General features: G+C 39.5%; 1 protein-coding gene across 6 annotated transcripts in view; it reads right to left on the bottom strand.

Annotated features, from left to right (window-relative positions):
- agfg1a (ArfGAP with FG repeats 1a) overlaps positions 1 to 19,050 on the bottom strand; it is a 32,741-nt gene extending 13,691 nt beyond the window's left edge. For 2 of the 6 annotated variants that reach the window (XR_010928935.1, XM_067594473.1), the window contains exons 1-6: positions 18,689 to 19,050; positions 11,193 to 11,286; positions 6,511 to 6,626; positions 5,346 to 5,511; positions 4,803 to 4,965; positions 3,509 to 3,628 (exon numbers count right to left, since the gene is read on the bottom strand). Coding sequence is in view for 5 of the 6 variants with exons in the window: in XM_067594473.1 (XP_067450574.1) it covers positions 3,509 to 3,628; positions 4,803 to 4,965; positions 5,346 to 5,511; positions 6,511 to 6,626; positions 11,193 to 11,286; positions 18,689 to 18,855 (826 nt within the window). In the remaining variant the exon portion in view is untranslated. The remainder of the gene's footprint in view (positions 1 to 3,508; positions 3,629 to 4,802; positions 4,966 to 5,345; positions 5,512 to 6,510; positions 6,627 to 11,192; positions 11,287 to 18,688) is intronic. The other 4 variants (XM_067594471.1, XM_067594475.1, XM_067594472.1 and 1 more) reach the window with 3 other exon arrangements.
- Positions 19,051 to 19,345: the final 295 nt, after the last annotated feature.

Raw genomic sequence — 19,345 nt, 5'->3', positions numbered from 1 at the left:
TTAGGCCTGAACATAAATGGTCATGTCTCATCAGACAGAAGAGAGATTGCTGACAGTCTGAATAATTATTTTACTACCATTGCCAGAACCCTGGTTTATAAACTTCCTATCTTCTCTGGTAAATTTGGAGAGAGACCGGTGTAGCAGTTTTATTCCCAAAAGTGGGTTAAACCAAATTCCTTCTCATTTAAGAACGTAGTATAACCTCTGTCCTCTGTCCAAAAGAATGTTTGTTTAAAATGTTATGTTAAAGCAACAGGTTTAGGCAATATTTTAGCAATATTTTTGAAGGATGAAGCTGAAATTGTAACATCCTATGTCACACACATCATCAACCTATCTCTGGTACAAGGTACATTTCCAAATGTAATGAAGGCTGCTACAATTATTCCAATATTCAAGAAATGAAATAAATTAGAACACAGTAACTACAGACCAGTGTCCATTTTATGTATTTTATCCAAGATCATACAGAAGATAGTGTTTGAGCAAATTGATTGTAATATCTCCTCACATAACCTTCTCTATGAGTTTCAGTCCAGATTTAGGAACTCTCACTCCACTGATTCATGTTTGCTCTATCTGACTGATTACATTAGAAAATAAACTGATGGAGGAAAACACTGGCATGGTGACATTAGACTTTCAAAAGGCATTTGACACTGTTGATCACTCTATACTACTGATGAAACCAAAAGCTTTGGGGTGAGTCAGTAATCAAATGGGTGGATTCTTATCTCAAAGACAGAGTACAAATGGTGGATGTTAATTGGATTACTATCCAGCCTTAAAATACTAAAGTGCAGAGTTCCCTAGGGAAGCGTCCTGGGCCTCTTTTTTTCCTGCTCTTTGTAAATGATTTAAAATCCACATGTTCATGTGATCTCTTTCTCTACGCAGACAATTCTGCCTTACTTATACTGCACAAAGATAAGTGTAATTGAAAAAACCTTAAGTTCAGAGCGTACATTGGTTGGTAAATGGCTAAGTGACAATAAGCTATCTCTCTATCTTGGCAAAACTGAATCTATTTTATTTGGATCTTGATGTAATTTAAAGAAGTCTGGTGGCTTTAAAATCATGGTTAAGGATACCACAATAGTAGAGAAATCCCCGGTTAATTATCTTGGATATATATTGGATTACAATTTAACCATCTGAGAGACATGGCTTTGAAGGTACTTACAAAGGTTAACATAGGATACATTTTTTTGGCTAAGATCTCAACATTTTTGGACTTTGGGGCTTTGAAAATACTGGCTGGTGCTCTAATTCAGTGTCACCTTGACTAGACCTGTTGTGCTTGGTATGATGGTATTTCAAAGACAATCAAACTTCAGGCATCACAGAACAAGCTTGTCAGAATTGTCCTGAGGTTACCAGTAGCCACTCACTTCCTTCCCTCTCATTTTGAGAGGGTTAATTGGTTTACGGTACAGGACAGGGTGGACCTGATTAAATTGTGTACAGTACTGAAGATTGTTTGGGTGGACATGCCCAGATTAACTTTTTTTTTTCATTTTTGGGTTGGAGACACATATAGTTATGCCACTAGGAGGAGCTCGACTTTGTACACTACAAATTTATAACACTTACTGGCAAGAAAACCTTTTCAGCAGCCGTTTTAAGCTAGCCAAAGTCATGAAGGAAATTGATGGAGTGGGCAGCTTCAAAACCTCTGTAAACACACCATACTACTGAGGTGTGTTGTGGCAGGATCCACACATTTCAAGTATTTATTGCCTAATGTATTTTTTCCTTGTTCTATGTAGTATCTCTGTTGTATAGTATTTAGTGTGATTGAATATATGAGCTGTCAAGTTGGTCATTTGCTGATGACTATCCTTGTACCCCCTTCCATCAAGGACCACAATGGAAATAAGCATACTAGCTTTATTGTGTCATCCTTGACAGTTTTTGAAAAATTGTACATGGAGCCCTGTATTTATTTATTATTTATTTATTTATTGTCGAATAAAAATCAATCAATCAATTTCATGCTCCATGTCCTGTGAGTTTCTGGCCTCAGGCACATACCATGTAAACATGAGGTCATGGGTACAGCTGCAGCCAAGGACAATTTGTTGAATTGTTTTTGAAAACAGAAATAAGTATTAGCATTTTCTTGCCTTAAGGAAATTTTGTGAGTCTAACCTGCAGACTTTGCCAAATTTCTTGGTTATAAAACTTCCTTTGGACTACTGGTGCACAGAGGTCTTCCAAACTTGACCAGATCAATGCACAATGCACATATGAGAAGGTTTGGGAAGCAGAGGATATGTAATGCAACAGTTAAAAGACAAATGACAACAAAATTGATGATTTGACATGAAACATGGCTGACAATGTACTGCATGTGAATACTGCCCTACAAAGTCAAACCGCACTAATTACAATTTTGGTCAAAACTGAATTATGACTGAAATTGAACTTTTAAATGTCTGTTTTCTCTTGTGACAAATTGTCTAAGTTGGGTCTTGCTCTACCTTAGAGAAAAAACAATCAAACTGCAGTAACTATAAAATCCAACCAAAAACCAAGGCAAACCTTGGTTTCTCTGAGCTTTGGCTGCAGTTACTGTGGTCTGCGACAGCCCTTCAAATGTTAATGAATGAGGCTTCAGTGTCTGTAAATCCCATATTCTAGCCAGTTTCATGACAATCCAAAGAGGGGAATCTTCGTGTTCTCCGCTGGGTATTATCAGCTAACCTGATCGTAGTAGATAGTAATGATAGCTTGGATATCACTGTAGCGCTAGCTAGCTAGACAGGACAAGAGAGTGCACCAACATTAGTTTACAGACTGACAGCCTCCTCACCCTCCTCTCTCTGTCTCGTACAACCCTCATCAGATGTTACACTGCACACTATGTTACCGCACTTTGTCTTTGCACTACCTACATACTGTATCTGTTTAAGGTAAAACAAAGGCAGAGTGAACTATCTGTATTTTTGGGGTCATAGGTCAAATAATTGGTCATGATTTTTAAGCCATGAAAATTACTTAAGAGATGCATATTTAATAAGCACATAACAGCTGTTCTACCTATAACACAGCTAGCTGGACAATCAAAAAACTTTGAAGCCATTTTTCTCAGTTTCATTGTTAGCATAGTTTGCCTTTGTAGGGCAGAATAGGTGTTGGTATTTAGCCCATATCTGTATTATGGTCTCGACCCAGGGACTACAGATGGAAATTAGTTTTTACTATAACTGGTGCAATAAATGTATTGTTCTTTGTCCCTGTTATATAAACCACTGTTTTTCAACTGGGAGTCCACGAACTGCTAGTGGTCCGTGGTGTAACTGCAATAAAATATATATTTTAAAAAGATCCTGTACCACATCCTGATCCTGTACCCAAAAAATGTTGAGAACCACTGATATAAATACTAAAACAAAAACAAAATAAATGTACATTCTCTATGTGTGTGTACATAAGCAAGCTAATGTCTTGTGAGAGTGATTTGGATGTGTGCTATTAGTCCAACAAAGGGAACTTGCACTACCTGTATTTGAGGGTTGGAATGGGGCTTGGGGTGCAGAGGGGAAACCACCCGTCGACCCAGAAGTGCTCCCGAATGCATCAAAATTAGCAAAGTCTGCATTTGCGTTGGCATTCTGTGCCGCTGGAGGTGGTGTCAGGATGAGGTTCAGACAGTCAGATGAACAAAAAAGACAATGGGAGGAAAACAATGGATGAGATGATAAGAGAATGGACATATGACAACCAGGAACATGAATGACAGATTTCAAAACAAAGACAATGGATTTGGTGCTAAAATGACAGATAATCATAGAATTGATGTTACATAACAATAAAATGCACAGCAGATTTAAAGGTAGGGAGCATAGTCTGATGTTTACCGTCTCTAATGATACGCACGCTGGACTCCTTGCAGGGTGCACAGCATCTAAGGCTGTATGTGTGTGCTCAGTATTACACATTAATCTCAGAGGCATGAATCTGTGCTTATGTTTGCTATGTGGAGATGTGTGGATGGGACTTTGGTCATTGCATTAAGGGTGTGTCTTGATGGCTCTTTGAGGGGGAAATGAGAAGAAATTATCCTCCACAGAAGGAAAACACTAATTGTCCTATGTTACAGGCATTTGTAACCATGGAGATGTGTCTGTCCATAGCACATTTGATTCTATTCCATAATGTATGGCCATGTTTTGTAACCATGGAGGTACAAGGCTGCTGACATTTAACAAATTCTGAAGGATCCAGAACGTTTGCCACAATCTATAAAAAGGTGTTAATTAAAATGCAAGATCAATCAGCACACAGTTGTCTCTTTAAGTACCTTAAGCATTTTAAATGTCGACTGCAGCCAAACTTGAGCACAGGGGTGTGCACATGCTTATATGCACATAAAAGATTTGACTCATTCAAGCTACAATTTATCACATTTTTTTCTTTCAAACAATTAAGGGGATTTCACCAATAAACACCTTTAACTACAGAGGAGACCGAAACTGGTGAACAAAAACATGCACCATTTGATGCTCCTGGTTAGAGCCTGTGGAAAAAACGAACTGAGACAAGAATTTCCACACTTAAAAGGACAATCCCATCCTGACTTGAGTTATTGCTTATTTCTTGCTTTATATCACTTTCCAGTGCATTTATCATGTTGAGATATTTAGTATTTTTCTGTCATCTCGACTGCTCAAATTGACTGCACGGTGTTAAAACTTGCAAACATAAAAGATCACACTGATGTTTCACTCTGCTTTTGCCAGACATGTAATAACAGTTCATTTTATCTCGTTATCAGTTATTCATTTGTTCCTTACTTGTGTGGCTGTTGAAATGTGCAAAGTTAGCAAAACCGGAGCTGGCGCCTGCACTCATGTTGGGCGGGGCAGCAAAGATGTCTCCACCCAAGTCACTGAGGAGGTCAAACTTCTTGTCATGAAACTGCTGCTGGTGGGTATGTCCACGGCTCACCACTGGAGACTGATGGAGACAAGAAAAGTATTTGAAAAAACAGCATACTGTATATGTGTTGGTTAGTATGTCTAGGAATCCCTTGACAACCTTTAGGACTAAGGAAGACAAGAGGAAGGTACATTGAAAAAGAGACTGAGGGGAGTGTCTGTCAGTCTATGTATATGATGTGTCATCCTGCAAATATAAGCATTAGTAAGGAAAGATGAGATTTATTCCAGAGGTTAGATTCTGTCATTAATAACAATAAAAGTGATTAAAAATAATGAAACTTAAAGATGTGTCATATATAAATAAAATAATAAAATTAGAGTCATATGTATTGTAGCTGTGTATCACCAGTAAGCAATAATTACAACTCATGTATGTGTGTACATCATAAATCTCACCTGATTAGGTGGGGTGTTCTTGTTGAGGTGTAGGGAGGGGGCAGACTCCCCCAGCAGGGATTTGAGTGGTCTAACCTCTGGGGTGCTGCTGGTGCTGCTATTTGAGGAGCCAGAGATGGAAGCATGGACTGATGCCACTACCTTGGCCTGCTCAGGAGGTACATACCTAGGAAGCAATTCACACAACCAATCAACCAGTCTTAGTATCACCGTGAAACAAAAACCTTCAGTTTGTCACATAATTTCAAATGTTTCACATAGTCATGGCCTAATTCACGAGATACTAATGGCTATTGGCTAATGGAATAATAGCTGAGATAAATTAGCACAATCTAGGGTTTTCAAAATAATGATATTGCAGCCTTTTGGCCAAACAAGCATTTTATTTCTGCAAATCCAAATGTGACAACAGGGAATATTATTTGAGAGCAAATGTGACTCACAGCTAGCAGGCAGGTCATTAATCTTAAAGATTAATCTTAACAACAGTGAAGTATCATTGCTGGTGTGTGTGTGTCTGTGCGCTACAGGAGAATGGCTCATGTGTGAGTGCATGAGAGTGTCTGCAGCAAGTGGGGGCATGCTGAGACATGTACCCCTCATCTTTCACATTTTTGTCAGACTTCAGACACTAACTTAACAAATAGATGTAATAATGTCATGGTCGACTATCAGGCTCATGGTCTAAATTAATATTTGAACATCCAGAAAAATATAGTTATATATTTATCTCAATTTTTTTGACTTCATAAACTAACTCTCACAAAATTAATATTTACTTTTGATGGCCAATCCCCAATTTACAATCAGTGTGGCAGACACTTGTTTGGTGAGGTCTGTCATTAGTTTTATTTGCCTGAAATAACTGCTCTCATCAGTCAACATACTCAACACAATGCATCAATACTAACTATACTAAACCTCATATACAAGTGTACACAAAAACCTATAACTTCATGGAACAACTAAATCTTGCACATAAAAGCAGCTTGACTGTAATGACCTAAATTCTGTGCATTTAAAGAAGGGTATTGGTTGGCTTGCTCGAGGCTAACTGCTATGAGCTGCCTGTGAAACATTCCAAGCCAGAGAGAGAAAAAAACAAAACAAAACACAAAGACAAAGCTACATGTCTGCGCTCTGCAAGCTTATAAAACTGACTTACCATTTCTTCTTCTCGTATTTTTCTTGAAGGAACTCCTTAACTTTCTGTGGTTCTCTGAAGTCTGGTATTGAGGAGGTTTTTTCATCATAAAGGCCTAGCCAGATCTGTTTACATACCTGAAACATACAGAGTAGCAGAACAACCAATTTTAGTTAAACATTTTTGTAGCAAACATAAAATATGAGTTTACAGACTTGTAATAAGCTGCATTAAAAATGCATGAAGCCAAGGTACACACAAGGAGAATAGTGGTGATGACATAGTTAATCGCCGCAAAGCCATTAAATGCAGGTTATGGTCAAAAGAGCATCATTTAAGAACATGCTCTTTTGAAAACATAATCAGAGTAGATCAGGACCAGAAAATAAAAATAATGACAGTGCAAGTGTCACCAACTGAAGGTGTAGGCTAATTGCAGACGACTGATGCAATACACTGCATAACCCACGGACTTATTTACTTATGTAAATGGCTTGACACTTTGCCAGGTTTGGTGGTTTGGTGTAGAAAAGGTGGCCCCATGTTTGCACAGACTGAGCATGATTATTTGGTGTAGAATCGGTCTGAGTCTCACCTCTGGTGTTGGGTTTTGAACAGCATTCCAAAAGTATTTGCCTAATCCAGTAAAGAGAGGTTTATAGGCTCCATGCATGTGTGCACTCAGAATTGGTGCTGCAAGAACTACCATGGCTCTTATGCTATATGCACACTTCTGTTGCTGTTACTTCTTTAGTTGACTTTGATGTGCATGCACACACACAGAGAGCACATGCAGGTTTACTTTCATGAAACTAGAACTACTGCAAATATTAACTGCACGCTGTTGTATCTGCTTTTTAATGTTTCGTATCTGCGTCAAGTGCTCTCTGTGGAAAGATAAAAGGCAACTTGAAAGCGGTAGTGTTTACAGTGGTATTTGAAAGTTTGTTAACCCTTTAGATTTTTTTCCATTTCTGGATAAATATGACCTTAAACGTGATCAGATTTTCACACAAGTCCTAAAACTAGATAAAGGGAACTCAATTAAACAAATGAGACAAAAACATTTAACTTATTTATTTATTGAGGAAATTTATCAAACCTTACATATTTGTGTGGGGCAAAAGTATGTGAACCCTTGCTTTCAGTAACTGGTGTAACCTCTTTTTGCAGCAATAACTTCAGCTAAACATTTCTGGTAACCATTTACCAGCCCTGCACATTGGCTTGAAGGAATTTTAGCCCATTCCTCCTTACAGAACAGTCTCAACTCAGGGAGGTTAGTGGGCTTCCTTGCACGCTTCAGGTCCTTCCCACAGTATTTCCATTGGATTAAGGTCAGGACTTTGACTCGGCCATTCCAAAACATTAACTTTCTTCTGCTTTAAGCATTCTTTGGTCGAACGACTTGTGTGTTTAGGGTCGTTGTCTTGCTGCATGACCCACTTTCTGTTGAGCTTCAGTTCACGGATGTATGCCTTGACACTTTCCTATACTATGAATTCTGGTACAGCTCAGAATTCATAATTCCATCAATGATTTCAAGCCGTCCTGGTCCACAGGTAGCAGAGCAGGCCCAAACCATGATACTACCACCACCATGTTTCAAAGATGGGATAAGGTTCTTATGCTGGAATATAGTGTTTACTTGTTGCCTCATTCAAGTCAAAAAGTTAGATTTTGGTCTCATCTGTCCACAGAACATTTTTCCAATAGCCTTCTGGCTTATCCATGTGGTCTTGATTAAATCCTAGATGGGCAACAATGTTCTTTTTGGAGAGCAGTGGCTTTCTCCTTGCAACTCTGCCATGCACACCACTGATGTTCACTGTTCTCCTGATGGTGGACTCATGAACATTGACTGTAGCCACTGCAAGAGAGGCCTTTAGTTTCCAAGACATTACTCTGGGGTCCCTTGTGACCTCCCGGACTATTACATGCCTTGCCCTTGGTGTGATCTTTATTGGTTGACCACTCCTGGGTCTCCTGTGGGATTGTGTAGAGTCCTCCGTTTGTACACGATCTGCCTGACAGTCGACTTTTTACAAATGGTTTTGTAACTCTTTCCAGCCTGGTGAGAAATCAACAACTCTTCTTCTAAGGTCCTCAGAAATCTCCTTTTTTGGAGCCATGACAGACTTCCTCAAATCTGTGTTGTGAAGTTCAGACTTTGATAGTGAAAACCCAGATTTCTCTTCTTTAAAAAGGTAGAGTCAGTCATTCTGGAGAAAGAACTGTTGATATTTGAACTAAACATCCAAACAAATACACCCCTTCCTTCATGATCCATCATAAGCTCCACCCAGAGCGCCCCCCAAATTCATGGACGCACATTGCCAAGGCAACGACCAAAAGAGAAATATGGCGGAACCCAGAGTGATGAGTCACCTGTAGAGTCATTTCTGTTCTTCTCACACATTATCATGAGCAGCAAAGAAAATGTGTCTGCTGTGAACACAACAGTCCATCCACACTCTCCACCTCTCTGCAGCCTCCCCACTTCTCACTCGACTTGCGTTCAAGCGTCTCTGTCCACAGAAGCAGCCGTCTGTCAGCTGCAGCTCCTGGAAATCTGTGAGGACAGCATCTTGACAAACTGCTTTCACCAGGCTGACTGACAGCAGAAATTAACTGAACCAAAATAGTTTGCATGTCAGCTCCACTGGAAGAAATTAACAGTGTTTGTATTTATTGATTCAATGATATGGTTAATAAATTGAAAACACATATACAGCTGGATATTTGTGTGATTTAAACAACTGCCTGCTAAGATTACACTTCACTAAATGCAACAGACTTGGAGTGTAAAAAAAAAATGCGAAGGTCCCCGTGAGACTGTCTCAAATTCAGTGTGGATTGATACAATGAAATAATAAAAAATAATAAAAATAAAAAAAACAAAAGCGCGTCTGTTCTGTGAGAAAATACTTTCTATATGAATTGGCCACGGCCTCTCTCTCTCTCCAGTTCACCAGCCCTCCCCCAACATTCAACAGGTGCTGGAGACAGGACAGGTGCTCTGATGACTTCCCCCTGTCCTGTGCACAAGGACGAACGCCCCCTGCCACTGATTGGCTGGAGTAATGTTGTGTGGCTCACTCCGAGCCACTGTGTTTACATGCCCATTTACTCCCAACTCTAATTTCTCCTTCAAATGAATTGATGATTCTAGAGGTTCACATTATTTTGCCGCACACAAATATGTAACATTGGATCATTTTCCACAATAACTGAAAGAACAAGTGTAAGGTTTTAGTCTCATCTATTTAATTGATGTCTATCTAGTTTTAGAACTTGCATGAAAATCTGATCACATTTTAGGTTTTTTATGCAGAAATAGAGCAAATTCTGAAGGGTTCACAAACTTTCAAGCACCACTGTATATAACAGCCTTGAAGGATATATGCCTCAGCTCCAACCTTGAGTCTCCTGCATGTCTGCCTGCCCTGCCACTTTGCTACAGCTTTTAATAGGTTCTGCTTCCCAGGCGGCATTGCTCTATTTCATACTCCGTTTACCAGAAATGGCTCTTGAATGATGATGCACTTTGGTTCATCTGTGCAGTACAAATATGTGGTGCCACTTTCTGAATACGATGGCTGAGTGAGAGCTGAAAGTCTCTTTATGATAACAAACAATCATAAAGACTTTCACCTCCAACAATCTATATAAACCATTTATATATTTTTTCATTTTATTTATCTACTATTAGTACTTTGCAATAGTAGAAAATCTTTTCACAATAAATGTAATGATCATCGTGTATTGGTATTCATAATTACGTTTTACAGTATATAACAGTCAACTGAATATCTTAAGGTTTTGGACTATTAGTCGGAACAATCGAACTGAAAGCATCCCTGTGGGCTCTAAGAAATTGTGAATGGCATTTTTTTCATAGATCAAATGATTACTCAATCAAGAAAATGATCAACTGATTCAACTTTAATGAGCTTAATTGTTAGTTGCATCCCTAATTAAGATCCGATGATTCCCCCAGTTTGAGTCAAATTTGTGGCAAATCTGCCAAAAAATGGACATGGTGATTGTTTGCACTGTTTAAAATGAATTAAGTATGTGTAATGAAGCATCAGCATAACATTTTGTATAGGAAATAACTGGGGCATTGAAATTGACGGCACCTTCAAATGGCAGAAGTAAATGTTGACAGATTTAGGGCCCTGACATATTCATCTCATCAAGTTGTGACTAACATGTTAGCAAATAATCGCCTCCTTCCAAATCCGGCAGACACAGAGCAACACAATCATCCCAGTGAGGTTATGAAGTCTGGCCACCTGATCAATACAAGTTAAATATTAACTAGCCTTTCAGTGCTGGTTTGGGCTCCACCAGCTCCTAAATATCTGGGTCTTGTTCAATTTCCTTCACCAGCTAGAAAATATGAATATTGAATAACAATATTCATAATACTGTGATATTTAAAAATTAAAAATGCTATATGTGCCTAAATGACACTAAAATACTTCCATAATATCATTCCACATTCCATCGACCTTAAACATGATTCTCTTTAGTCTGTTAAATATAATAGATGGGGAGTACATACGAGAGAACAGTGATGGCACAATAAAAAGCTAACCTACATGGACAGCCATTAAATCAAACATATCAAAGCAGTGGGAATGTTGATCACAACATTAATTAACAGCTGTGACAGGGCAAACAGTCACCATACCTACCTCATTGCCATGTTTCTGTAGAACCTCGATTTCCTGTTGCGTGAAGGTTGTCATGGAGATGGACTTAACTCTGTGGGGTGGATTCAATCCTCGTCTGTAGGTGGAGAAATGGAAACACGGGTCAATTTAATTTGAAGACACTGTGAATGAAAACCTCCAGGTTACACCTCTCAGGACAGGGCCATTTAATTAGCAACAAGTTGACTGGCTGGTGTGGGAAACTGGGGCGAGGAAGACCGCGAAACAGAGAGAAATACTGACTGAAAAAGAAGGGAAGTAAAATAGGACAAAGGAAGTGGGTGAAACTCTCCTGCCATTGACTGAACTGAGGTTGTCAGTACAGTAAAGGAACAAGTGATCTCCCTTAATGTGGAGCTTCCATTATTGAGCAACCCCCATTAGCCCACACAAGCCTTGCTCAGAAGGTCACAGCTCATGCCACAATGGCCCAAATGCTTGTTCACTGTAATACCTGAAAAGACCCATCAGTAGGCTTTTATATTAAGCTGCCAGTCTGCTTGCCAGAGTATTTTTTCCTGGACTCACCAGTAAGTGAAAACTCCTGTAGTGCTTTTCAATGCTGCCACCTGTTTTGCCTGTGAAGCTAACCAATCACAACTTAGCACAATTTTATAACTGCAATTGGGGTGTATTTGGGCACCAAAGCCACCAGAAAAAGACACCATCGTACAGTGAAAAAACAACACCAGGAGTGACTTTGAATGCCATTTTTTTAATAGCAGCTATATTGCAGAGCTGTGAAGTGTATCAATCAGACATCCTGCTCTACATTGTCCCGCAACTGTGACCCAAAGCGTCTTTTTACTCCTTGTCTTCACTGGCCGTGTAGCAAAAGCAGCATGTCAACAGCATTACAGCAGCAGAAGCACTCCTTCATCAGTGTCTGCAGTGGATTCATCCAGCCATGGTGCTAAGGTGTACTGAAAAGCATTTTGACAACACTCATTGCAACACAACATTGTATTTACATATGTAAATTCCAAAGTAAGTAGACTATACATAACCAAACAACCCAGCTCAACCTCAAATTTAAACTTTAACTCACAGAGATATGCTGACATTTAGCAGGCAAATTTAAACTGGGGTTTACTATGACTCAGCACTTCTATATGTGGAGAACTCATGTCATGTTATATGACAGCAATCATCCCAGTATTAACCCCCTTCCTAATAGTTTTCTTAGTGTTACCCAGCAAGGCTTTGAATGTTTTAGTTTCCTACCTTTATTTTTTTTTTCTGTGCTGACCTGGCCAATACTCTCCAAGGATGTGTGGTAGGACAACACATTTTACTCAAACACATTTTTAGGTATGGCATCATATATTTGATCCACCCTCCAAGAAGTGTTCTTACTAAAGATAGGATTTTTGGAAGGCCCAGAACACGGACATACTGCTGCCAATCAAGAACTCCACAGTTTCCCTAAAAGATTCTCTTAAAAGTCCTCTGAAGTATTTGAGGTTTTTGCCAATCTTTGAAGAGGCAGCTGTGTTAGGGACGTTCCCCTTTCCTACATGCTGTTGCTCACACCACCTGTCAAGAGTCATTTCTATTTTCCCCGATTCAGCTCTGCAGGCAAATGGGTGAGAACAGCCCTGAAATCATGAGAGGCAGGAAATCTCTTCAAAGTGACCTGTCTACATAAAAAGGCAGAGTACACAAAATGAAAGCTGCATTTATGTTTATCAAATAAACTTAGTGGATGCTGATTATACAGACGTTCGTACAAAAATTGTCTTGCTGACAAAATATTTTAACACAAATGAAAGTTAAAATGCTGAAAGGCAACTATCAACCAAATATGTACTAACAATAGATTAATGTTTACTGTGCATTTTAGGAGCAATGACACTGTTTAACTTTTTGTGGAGGTAATTATAACAACTCTCTAGGGAATGGGAACCACAGTGTCACAATTACAAACATAATGTTATACACATAGTGGAGGCAGTGAAATACTAGACAGGACTGTTGAATTATTTACTGCTTTACCCCTTACAGAACTTGTTCTCATCTCCACCCATTCTTTACACATCACCCAATCAGCTGACCGCAAAGTGTTACAAACAACAGGTATATTTATATCAGTCAGCTCTAACATGGAATAAACTAGCCAAAAAAGACGATGTGTCTTATGAGAAAGCTATCCATATGTCCTCACCTTAACATGGAGTGGATCCATGGGAACTACTGGGCCTACTTCTAGTGGTTACACTTTATCAGCTTGTGCCCTTTTAGGTTATACTGGTCACACTTTCTGAGGAGACAGTTAAGGCTGAAAGAGTACCACAAACCTAACAGAAAAAACCTTAATATAACTGCCATAATTTTATTTTTCAGAGACATTTCAGTTACAAACAAATGTATCCAAAGTAAGGTGCAATTAACTCATGTCAGTGGCAAATTTATCTGTAGAAAAAACAGAAGATTGTGTGAGTGAGTCTCTATGTGTGAGCTTTTATGCGTTTTTCAGTGCCCTGAGGTAGGTGCGTGATCAGATCCTGGTCTCATGAAGATGAAACTAGGTCAGACACTGGGATAAAGTTCCATAGCCCTTGAGGTCTTTATGTGATGGCAGCATCTCTGCCCAGTTGTCCTATTAAGGAATTCTGTTAGAGTTTTTTTTTTTGTCAATTAACTGTATTTTTATTTAAATGCGACAATATATTGAATAAGATTTTAAATACATCCTCTCTGCCTACCTTGTTTCATTCAAAGTCTTTCACAAATTTGAAAAAGTTTAATCCAAAAACAGGTGTTGCAAAAGAGGGAATCATCTCATAATCTGTGGTGTGCAATTCAACTGTTCTGGATTCCAGTCTGGTACTGAGCCCAACAACACAGCGTTATGGTCTTACAGTCCCATCCACCCCCCATTTCTGCTGAACAAAGTAGCCATACAAGTGGGACAGAGTTTAGTGACAGTAGGATTTGCAGGGAGAATTATATGACAGCAGTAATTACTAAGAAGGTAAAATGAAGAGATAATAAAAAGCTTCTTACATCACAACATTGTATACCGCAACAATGTTTAGAACACACTGATTAAAAATTTAATCAAACCATTGCTGGGTAGCAAGGAGAATAGTATCACATATTGCACAGTAAAATAATTATGACCTAGTCACTACTGTACATTAGAGCAGCTCAGCCGGGGAAAACTCCACTCATTTGCATACGGTCACAGCTCCAGGGTAAGAGAAACTGGCAACGTGATGTCTCAAAAGAGAGGAGAGGCTATGCACCGTCCTTCATTTTCCTGTTCAAAGTCTCTTCAACAAGACAGTCTTTAAACACACAATAGTATTTTGTGTGCACTTTGACAGAAAAATGCCAATTCTTAATTTTCATGGCTCATTATCTAATAAGCATTTATGCCAAGTTACACATTTGTCACCATAAAAAGGTACCTCTCTACTATAACTTTTAAGGAATCAACAATAAGGAGGATGGGGAAACCAAATATGCACAGTTTCAGACTCTAAATCATGTATTAACTTGAAATTGAGTAATATTATCCAGGACATTTGGTGTCAGTGACACCTCCCCACCACTGTTATGGTCTAGTCACTGTTTGAGCCCTGCTTACTCAGAAACACATAGGCCAAGTGGGGTTATTTCCTGCTATGGGCAATTCTCCAGAAAGAGACATTGTGAGTGGTGTTCCTCCTGGGAAGGCCTCCACCTTCACAAGGAATGTGTTTACATAGCAGATTCCAACTCCACCCAAACAACCACAACTATGGGGGGAGAAGTTTGTTATGAGGTAGGTAAACGTGCCCCTTCTATCACCTCTAAACAAGTAAACACTGTTAACTTCCCAAGTCGCAAATGAAAAAAGGGTCATAAATTCAAAACCACCACTATGATCACACGCAATGTCTCAACTTGAATGTCGAATATACTGTTTAGGACTTAAAAGACTGCAGTGTGAACCATCAACATGATACGTCACAACTGTCGTAACTGCAAAATGTACACTGGATGGGTGTCTGTGCTGAGGGGTTTTGCTTTGGTTCCCCTGTAGAGGACAAAATATTACTTTTATTAAGAAACAGTCACAGTAGGAAGACAAGACGGTAACCAAAATAATACATCAAGTCTGAACATGAATATTTAGTCATTCTCACACAGTGCCAATGCCTTTGCTTTTTTAGAAAGAAGTAAAGGGAGACAGAGACAGACAGTGACCTCTCCACCACTTCCTGTTGCACATATACCATCACATGCTGCTGATGTAGCAGCACGGCAGGGCCATACCACTTCCTGTGCCTACAATCACACCAGGCTTCCTGAACACATCAGGCAGACATCAATCCTTTCAAACCCACGTTCTTCTGCTGGAAAGATTTTTGACGCTCAAATTCCACATAACATTTTTTTTTTGTCCTAATCAAAACGAGGAAGCAAGAAATCGAGAGAGAAGAGGTGGGTGGGGATTGTGATCTCAAGCTATAAAAGCACTCAATTAACTCACATTACAGACTTTAATACCATAGGGTGAGCAGATGGAAAATTCACAGTGGAGTCCCTGCAGACCTACTAGTGAAGTGAAATGGAGGGCAGACTATACCCATCAGCAAACACGCCATTAATCTCATTCTTTTCCACGCTACAGTAAATAACCTTCACATTTAAAGTACAGACACCGAGAACAGTTTGCAAAGATTAAGGTCACAAACCTGGTTAAACAAGGGCTGTACCAGTCTGAGGGACAAACAGTATGAAATGTGTCAAAGAAGTAATCTGTTCCACTGTCAACTAAATAAGCTAAAAAAGGTCACCAGCAGGGAACTGCAATGTAACAAATAATTTCCCTTTTTCCCAGCAACAGTATTAGTGTAATCATTATTCACAAATGAGGGGAGGGGGGGTAGATTTCCATGAAGCATTAAGGAGGGACATGTGCAAGCTGATGACTCTGTGAATGAGCAGAACAGGATGGACGACTGAACAGCTTACTGAGTTACCTGCTAATAGCCTTCTGATAATTTACTTTTCTCAAATGTTTTCATTTACAAAGGCTTATGATTAATAAACATATTTTTAGATGTTTACAAAAACCAAAGTAAAGTATTTGTGAGCAAGGATGGGACATGGTGGCAAAGAGAGGACCAGGATTTGCAATTTTATGTCGTGTTTGTAAGAAAGATCTGGGGGACTGGAGCACGTGCACCAAAAGTCCTTCTTGCAAGACTGAGACACGGTGAGAAACTGTGCTGTGTGGTTTCTGGCGATGAATGCATGCAGGTATAATTTGGTTTCCAGCTAGCCAAACGTTGATGCACTTAAGATGAGACCACATCTGTGCAAAATGTCATGCAATATAAATGATATAAGGCAGACATTTCCTACAAATCATTTGTCAGTCTTATCTATTGTGCAACTGATCAAAAACCTTTTAAGAGTCATGCAATAAATTGTCATATTTCACCACTTTATATATCTTATTAAATGTGGCCAGCATTGCATATACCCACAAGACAAAACCTTTTTAACATGCAATATTTGAAAGCTTTATAGAGGTAGGATATCTTTAGCTGAATAGAAAGAAATGGAATGCTTCACTAATCCCAAATCCCGAGCTACAGATGCTTGGTTACACAACTGCACAGCAAAGCTTAAGTCAGGCAAACGCTATCTAAAGTCAAAACATCCAACTGCACTGAAAATATCATTGCTGTGGATAGGTTAGCTGTGGGAGTCACCTACAATGATCTGGCTGAGTTCAGCTTATAGGCTAAGGGTTAACTGCTGGCACGAGTGATTTCATACAACAGGTTGAGGTTAGCTGACTGTAAAGAGTGAAAGTGAGTGTCTGTATTTCAGTCAGTGTAGCGTTATAGCTATAGAGTATGGCTAGTGTAATACTTTTAGCTCTGTAATAGACAGTTGGAACAAATGATGACATGAATAACAGCATTAAGACATTCATACGACAAGGTGACTACCAGGATTTAACATTTAGCAACGAAAATATTTATGTTTTTTTGTTTGTTTGTTTTTTTTGTTTTGTTTTTGTTTTTTTAAATCAAACTGATCACTCTCAGCTTAGTTTTATGGAGTATAAAAACAAATAGCTAGCTACAAGATACAAAACCACTAATATCAGAATCTTTTTTTGGCCAAGTATGTTGACACATACAAGGAATTTGACTCCAGTTTAGTGGCTCTCAGTGCACTTACACAGAATAACACAACAATCTTCAGAAATATACACAAGGAATGACTATATACTGGTGAAACCGTTTATGTGAACTGTAAACAGGATACAAATAGTGCAAAGTAGTGAAGAGTGCAAGGAGTGATGAGATAAATATTAAATGGTAAAAAAAAGGTGTTACTTAATATACAGTACATATACAAGACGGGTGACAAATTAAAGAAAAACTGACACAGGTCTGAATGCTTGACCCCTACAGTGAGTGGATCCCTCTGTTATGCTTTGAGGGGCATTTTGCTGGCATGGTTTGGGTCCACTTGTCCCTTTACAGGGAAGAGTCATAGCAAATCAATGCAAAGTTGATCTGAGTGATCACCCTTATCCTATGATGAAACTATTCTATCCTGATGAGAGTAACCTCTTCCAGGATGACCATGCCCCCATCCATAGGGCACGAGGGGTCACTGAATGCCTTGATGAATATGAAAATGATGTGAATCATATGCTAAGGCCTTCACAGTCACCAGATCTCAACCCAATTGAACACCTATGGGAGATTTTGGACGGACGTGTTAGACAGCGCTCTCCACCACTATCATCATAACACCAAATGAGGGAATATCTTTTTGAAGAATGATGTTCATCCCCCCAGTAGAGTTCAGAGACTTGTAGAATCAATGCCAAGGCGCATTGAAGCTGTTCTGGCGGCACGTGGTGGCCCAACACCTTACTAAGACACTTTATGTTGATTTTTCCTTTGATTTGTCACCCGTCTATAGGTGGTTATGTACAGTATATACAGCCTGTTCAAATATACAGTGGTGAATTAAATGTATTGCACATTTTATATTTAAATATACAGATATGAAATGAAAGCTCAAACACGGCAGAATTTCAGTATGTATGCATATGCCTTTGTATGAAAGGGATGCACCATGACCAAGTCAATTAGCTCAGTTACAAGGTGGTGCCTCCTAACCTTACCAGCAACTGGTGGTAGCAGCTGCAGGCTAATGGCTTATCTGTAGACCTAGCTTGCAAGTGTCAGATAAGTTCACTGGCTAACAATGGAAAATAAAGTTAGCCAGTATCCCCAGTGGTTGCTAATTTGCTGACACCTCTGTGTACCCCGCCCAACACTGCAACACAATGTCAAACCCGCTAAACTCACGCTGTCGCTGCTGGATAACTACCCCAACGTTAGCTAGCGGCTAGTCAGCAAGTTAACTGCCGTATGTAGCTGAAGGGTGTCAAATCGTTACATCGTGCGCGCCATGTCTAAGCTAAGGTCACTCTGCAACTTAATACTTACAGGATGCCAGAGCAGGAGGTACAGACGAAGGAGCCCACAGTCATGTTGGCATAGGTTGGGCCGCGCTGGTCGCAGTCAAAGCACTTTCTGTTGGGAGGCAAACTCGTCATTTCTCTCAGCATCTTCAGGTGTTTCTCCTCCTGCTTTCGTTTCGCACTCGCCGCCATGGTGAGAAATATACAACGGGACTAAATAAAACCCAGGTGAGACAGGCTAGTCAGCTCCAACTAAAACAAAGGCTTGTGCTTTTTAACGGTTGCCCGACCCGTGTTAAAGGGTAGGTGGCTCTGTTGTCAGGGCGGCCTCGTCGCGACTCCTCGAACAAGGAGTTTGAGGCGTTGGAGCAGGTTTGTAAACGGAACAAGAAATTTCCTTCCATCTACTTCCGCCTTCGCTTAACCCCCCCTTTACGCAGACTGCACCGCTTCTTTTTGGGTCAGGGCCAAACCTATGTATATAATATACAGTATATAACCCTATTTAATGAATAATGATACTCAAGTTAACGTTATCACTACCGTGGTGGTTGTATATAACAATAATGTAGCTCTGGTGTTGTCTAAATTGCGCAGTATGCTGTTTGGACCGGCGTCTATAACGATTTTTTATTTATATTATTGCCATTAACAATTACTATATGCTGGGTTTGTCTGCAGT

The sequence above is a fragment of the Thunnus thynnus genome, chromosome 7 (genome assembly GCF_963924715.1).
Source record: "Thunnus thynnus chromosome 7, fThuThy2.1, whole genome shotgun sequence".
Classification (NCBI taxonomy): Eukaryota; Metazoa; Chordata; class Actinopteri; order Scombriformes; family Scombridae; genus Thunnus; species Thunnus thynnus.
The sequence above is the reverse complement of the archived record's forward strand: the minus strand, read 5'-3'. Positions and strand labels throughout refer to the sequence as shown.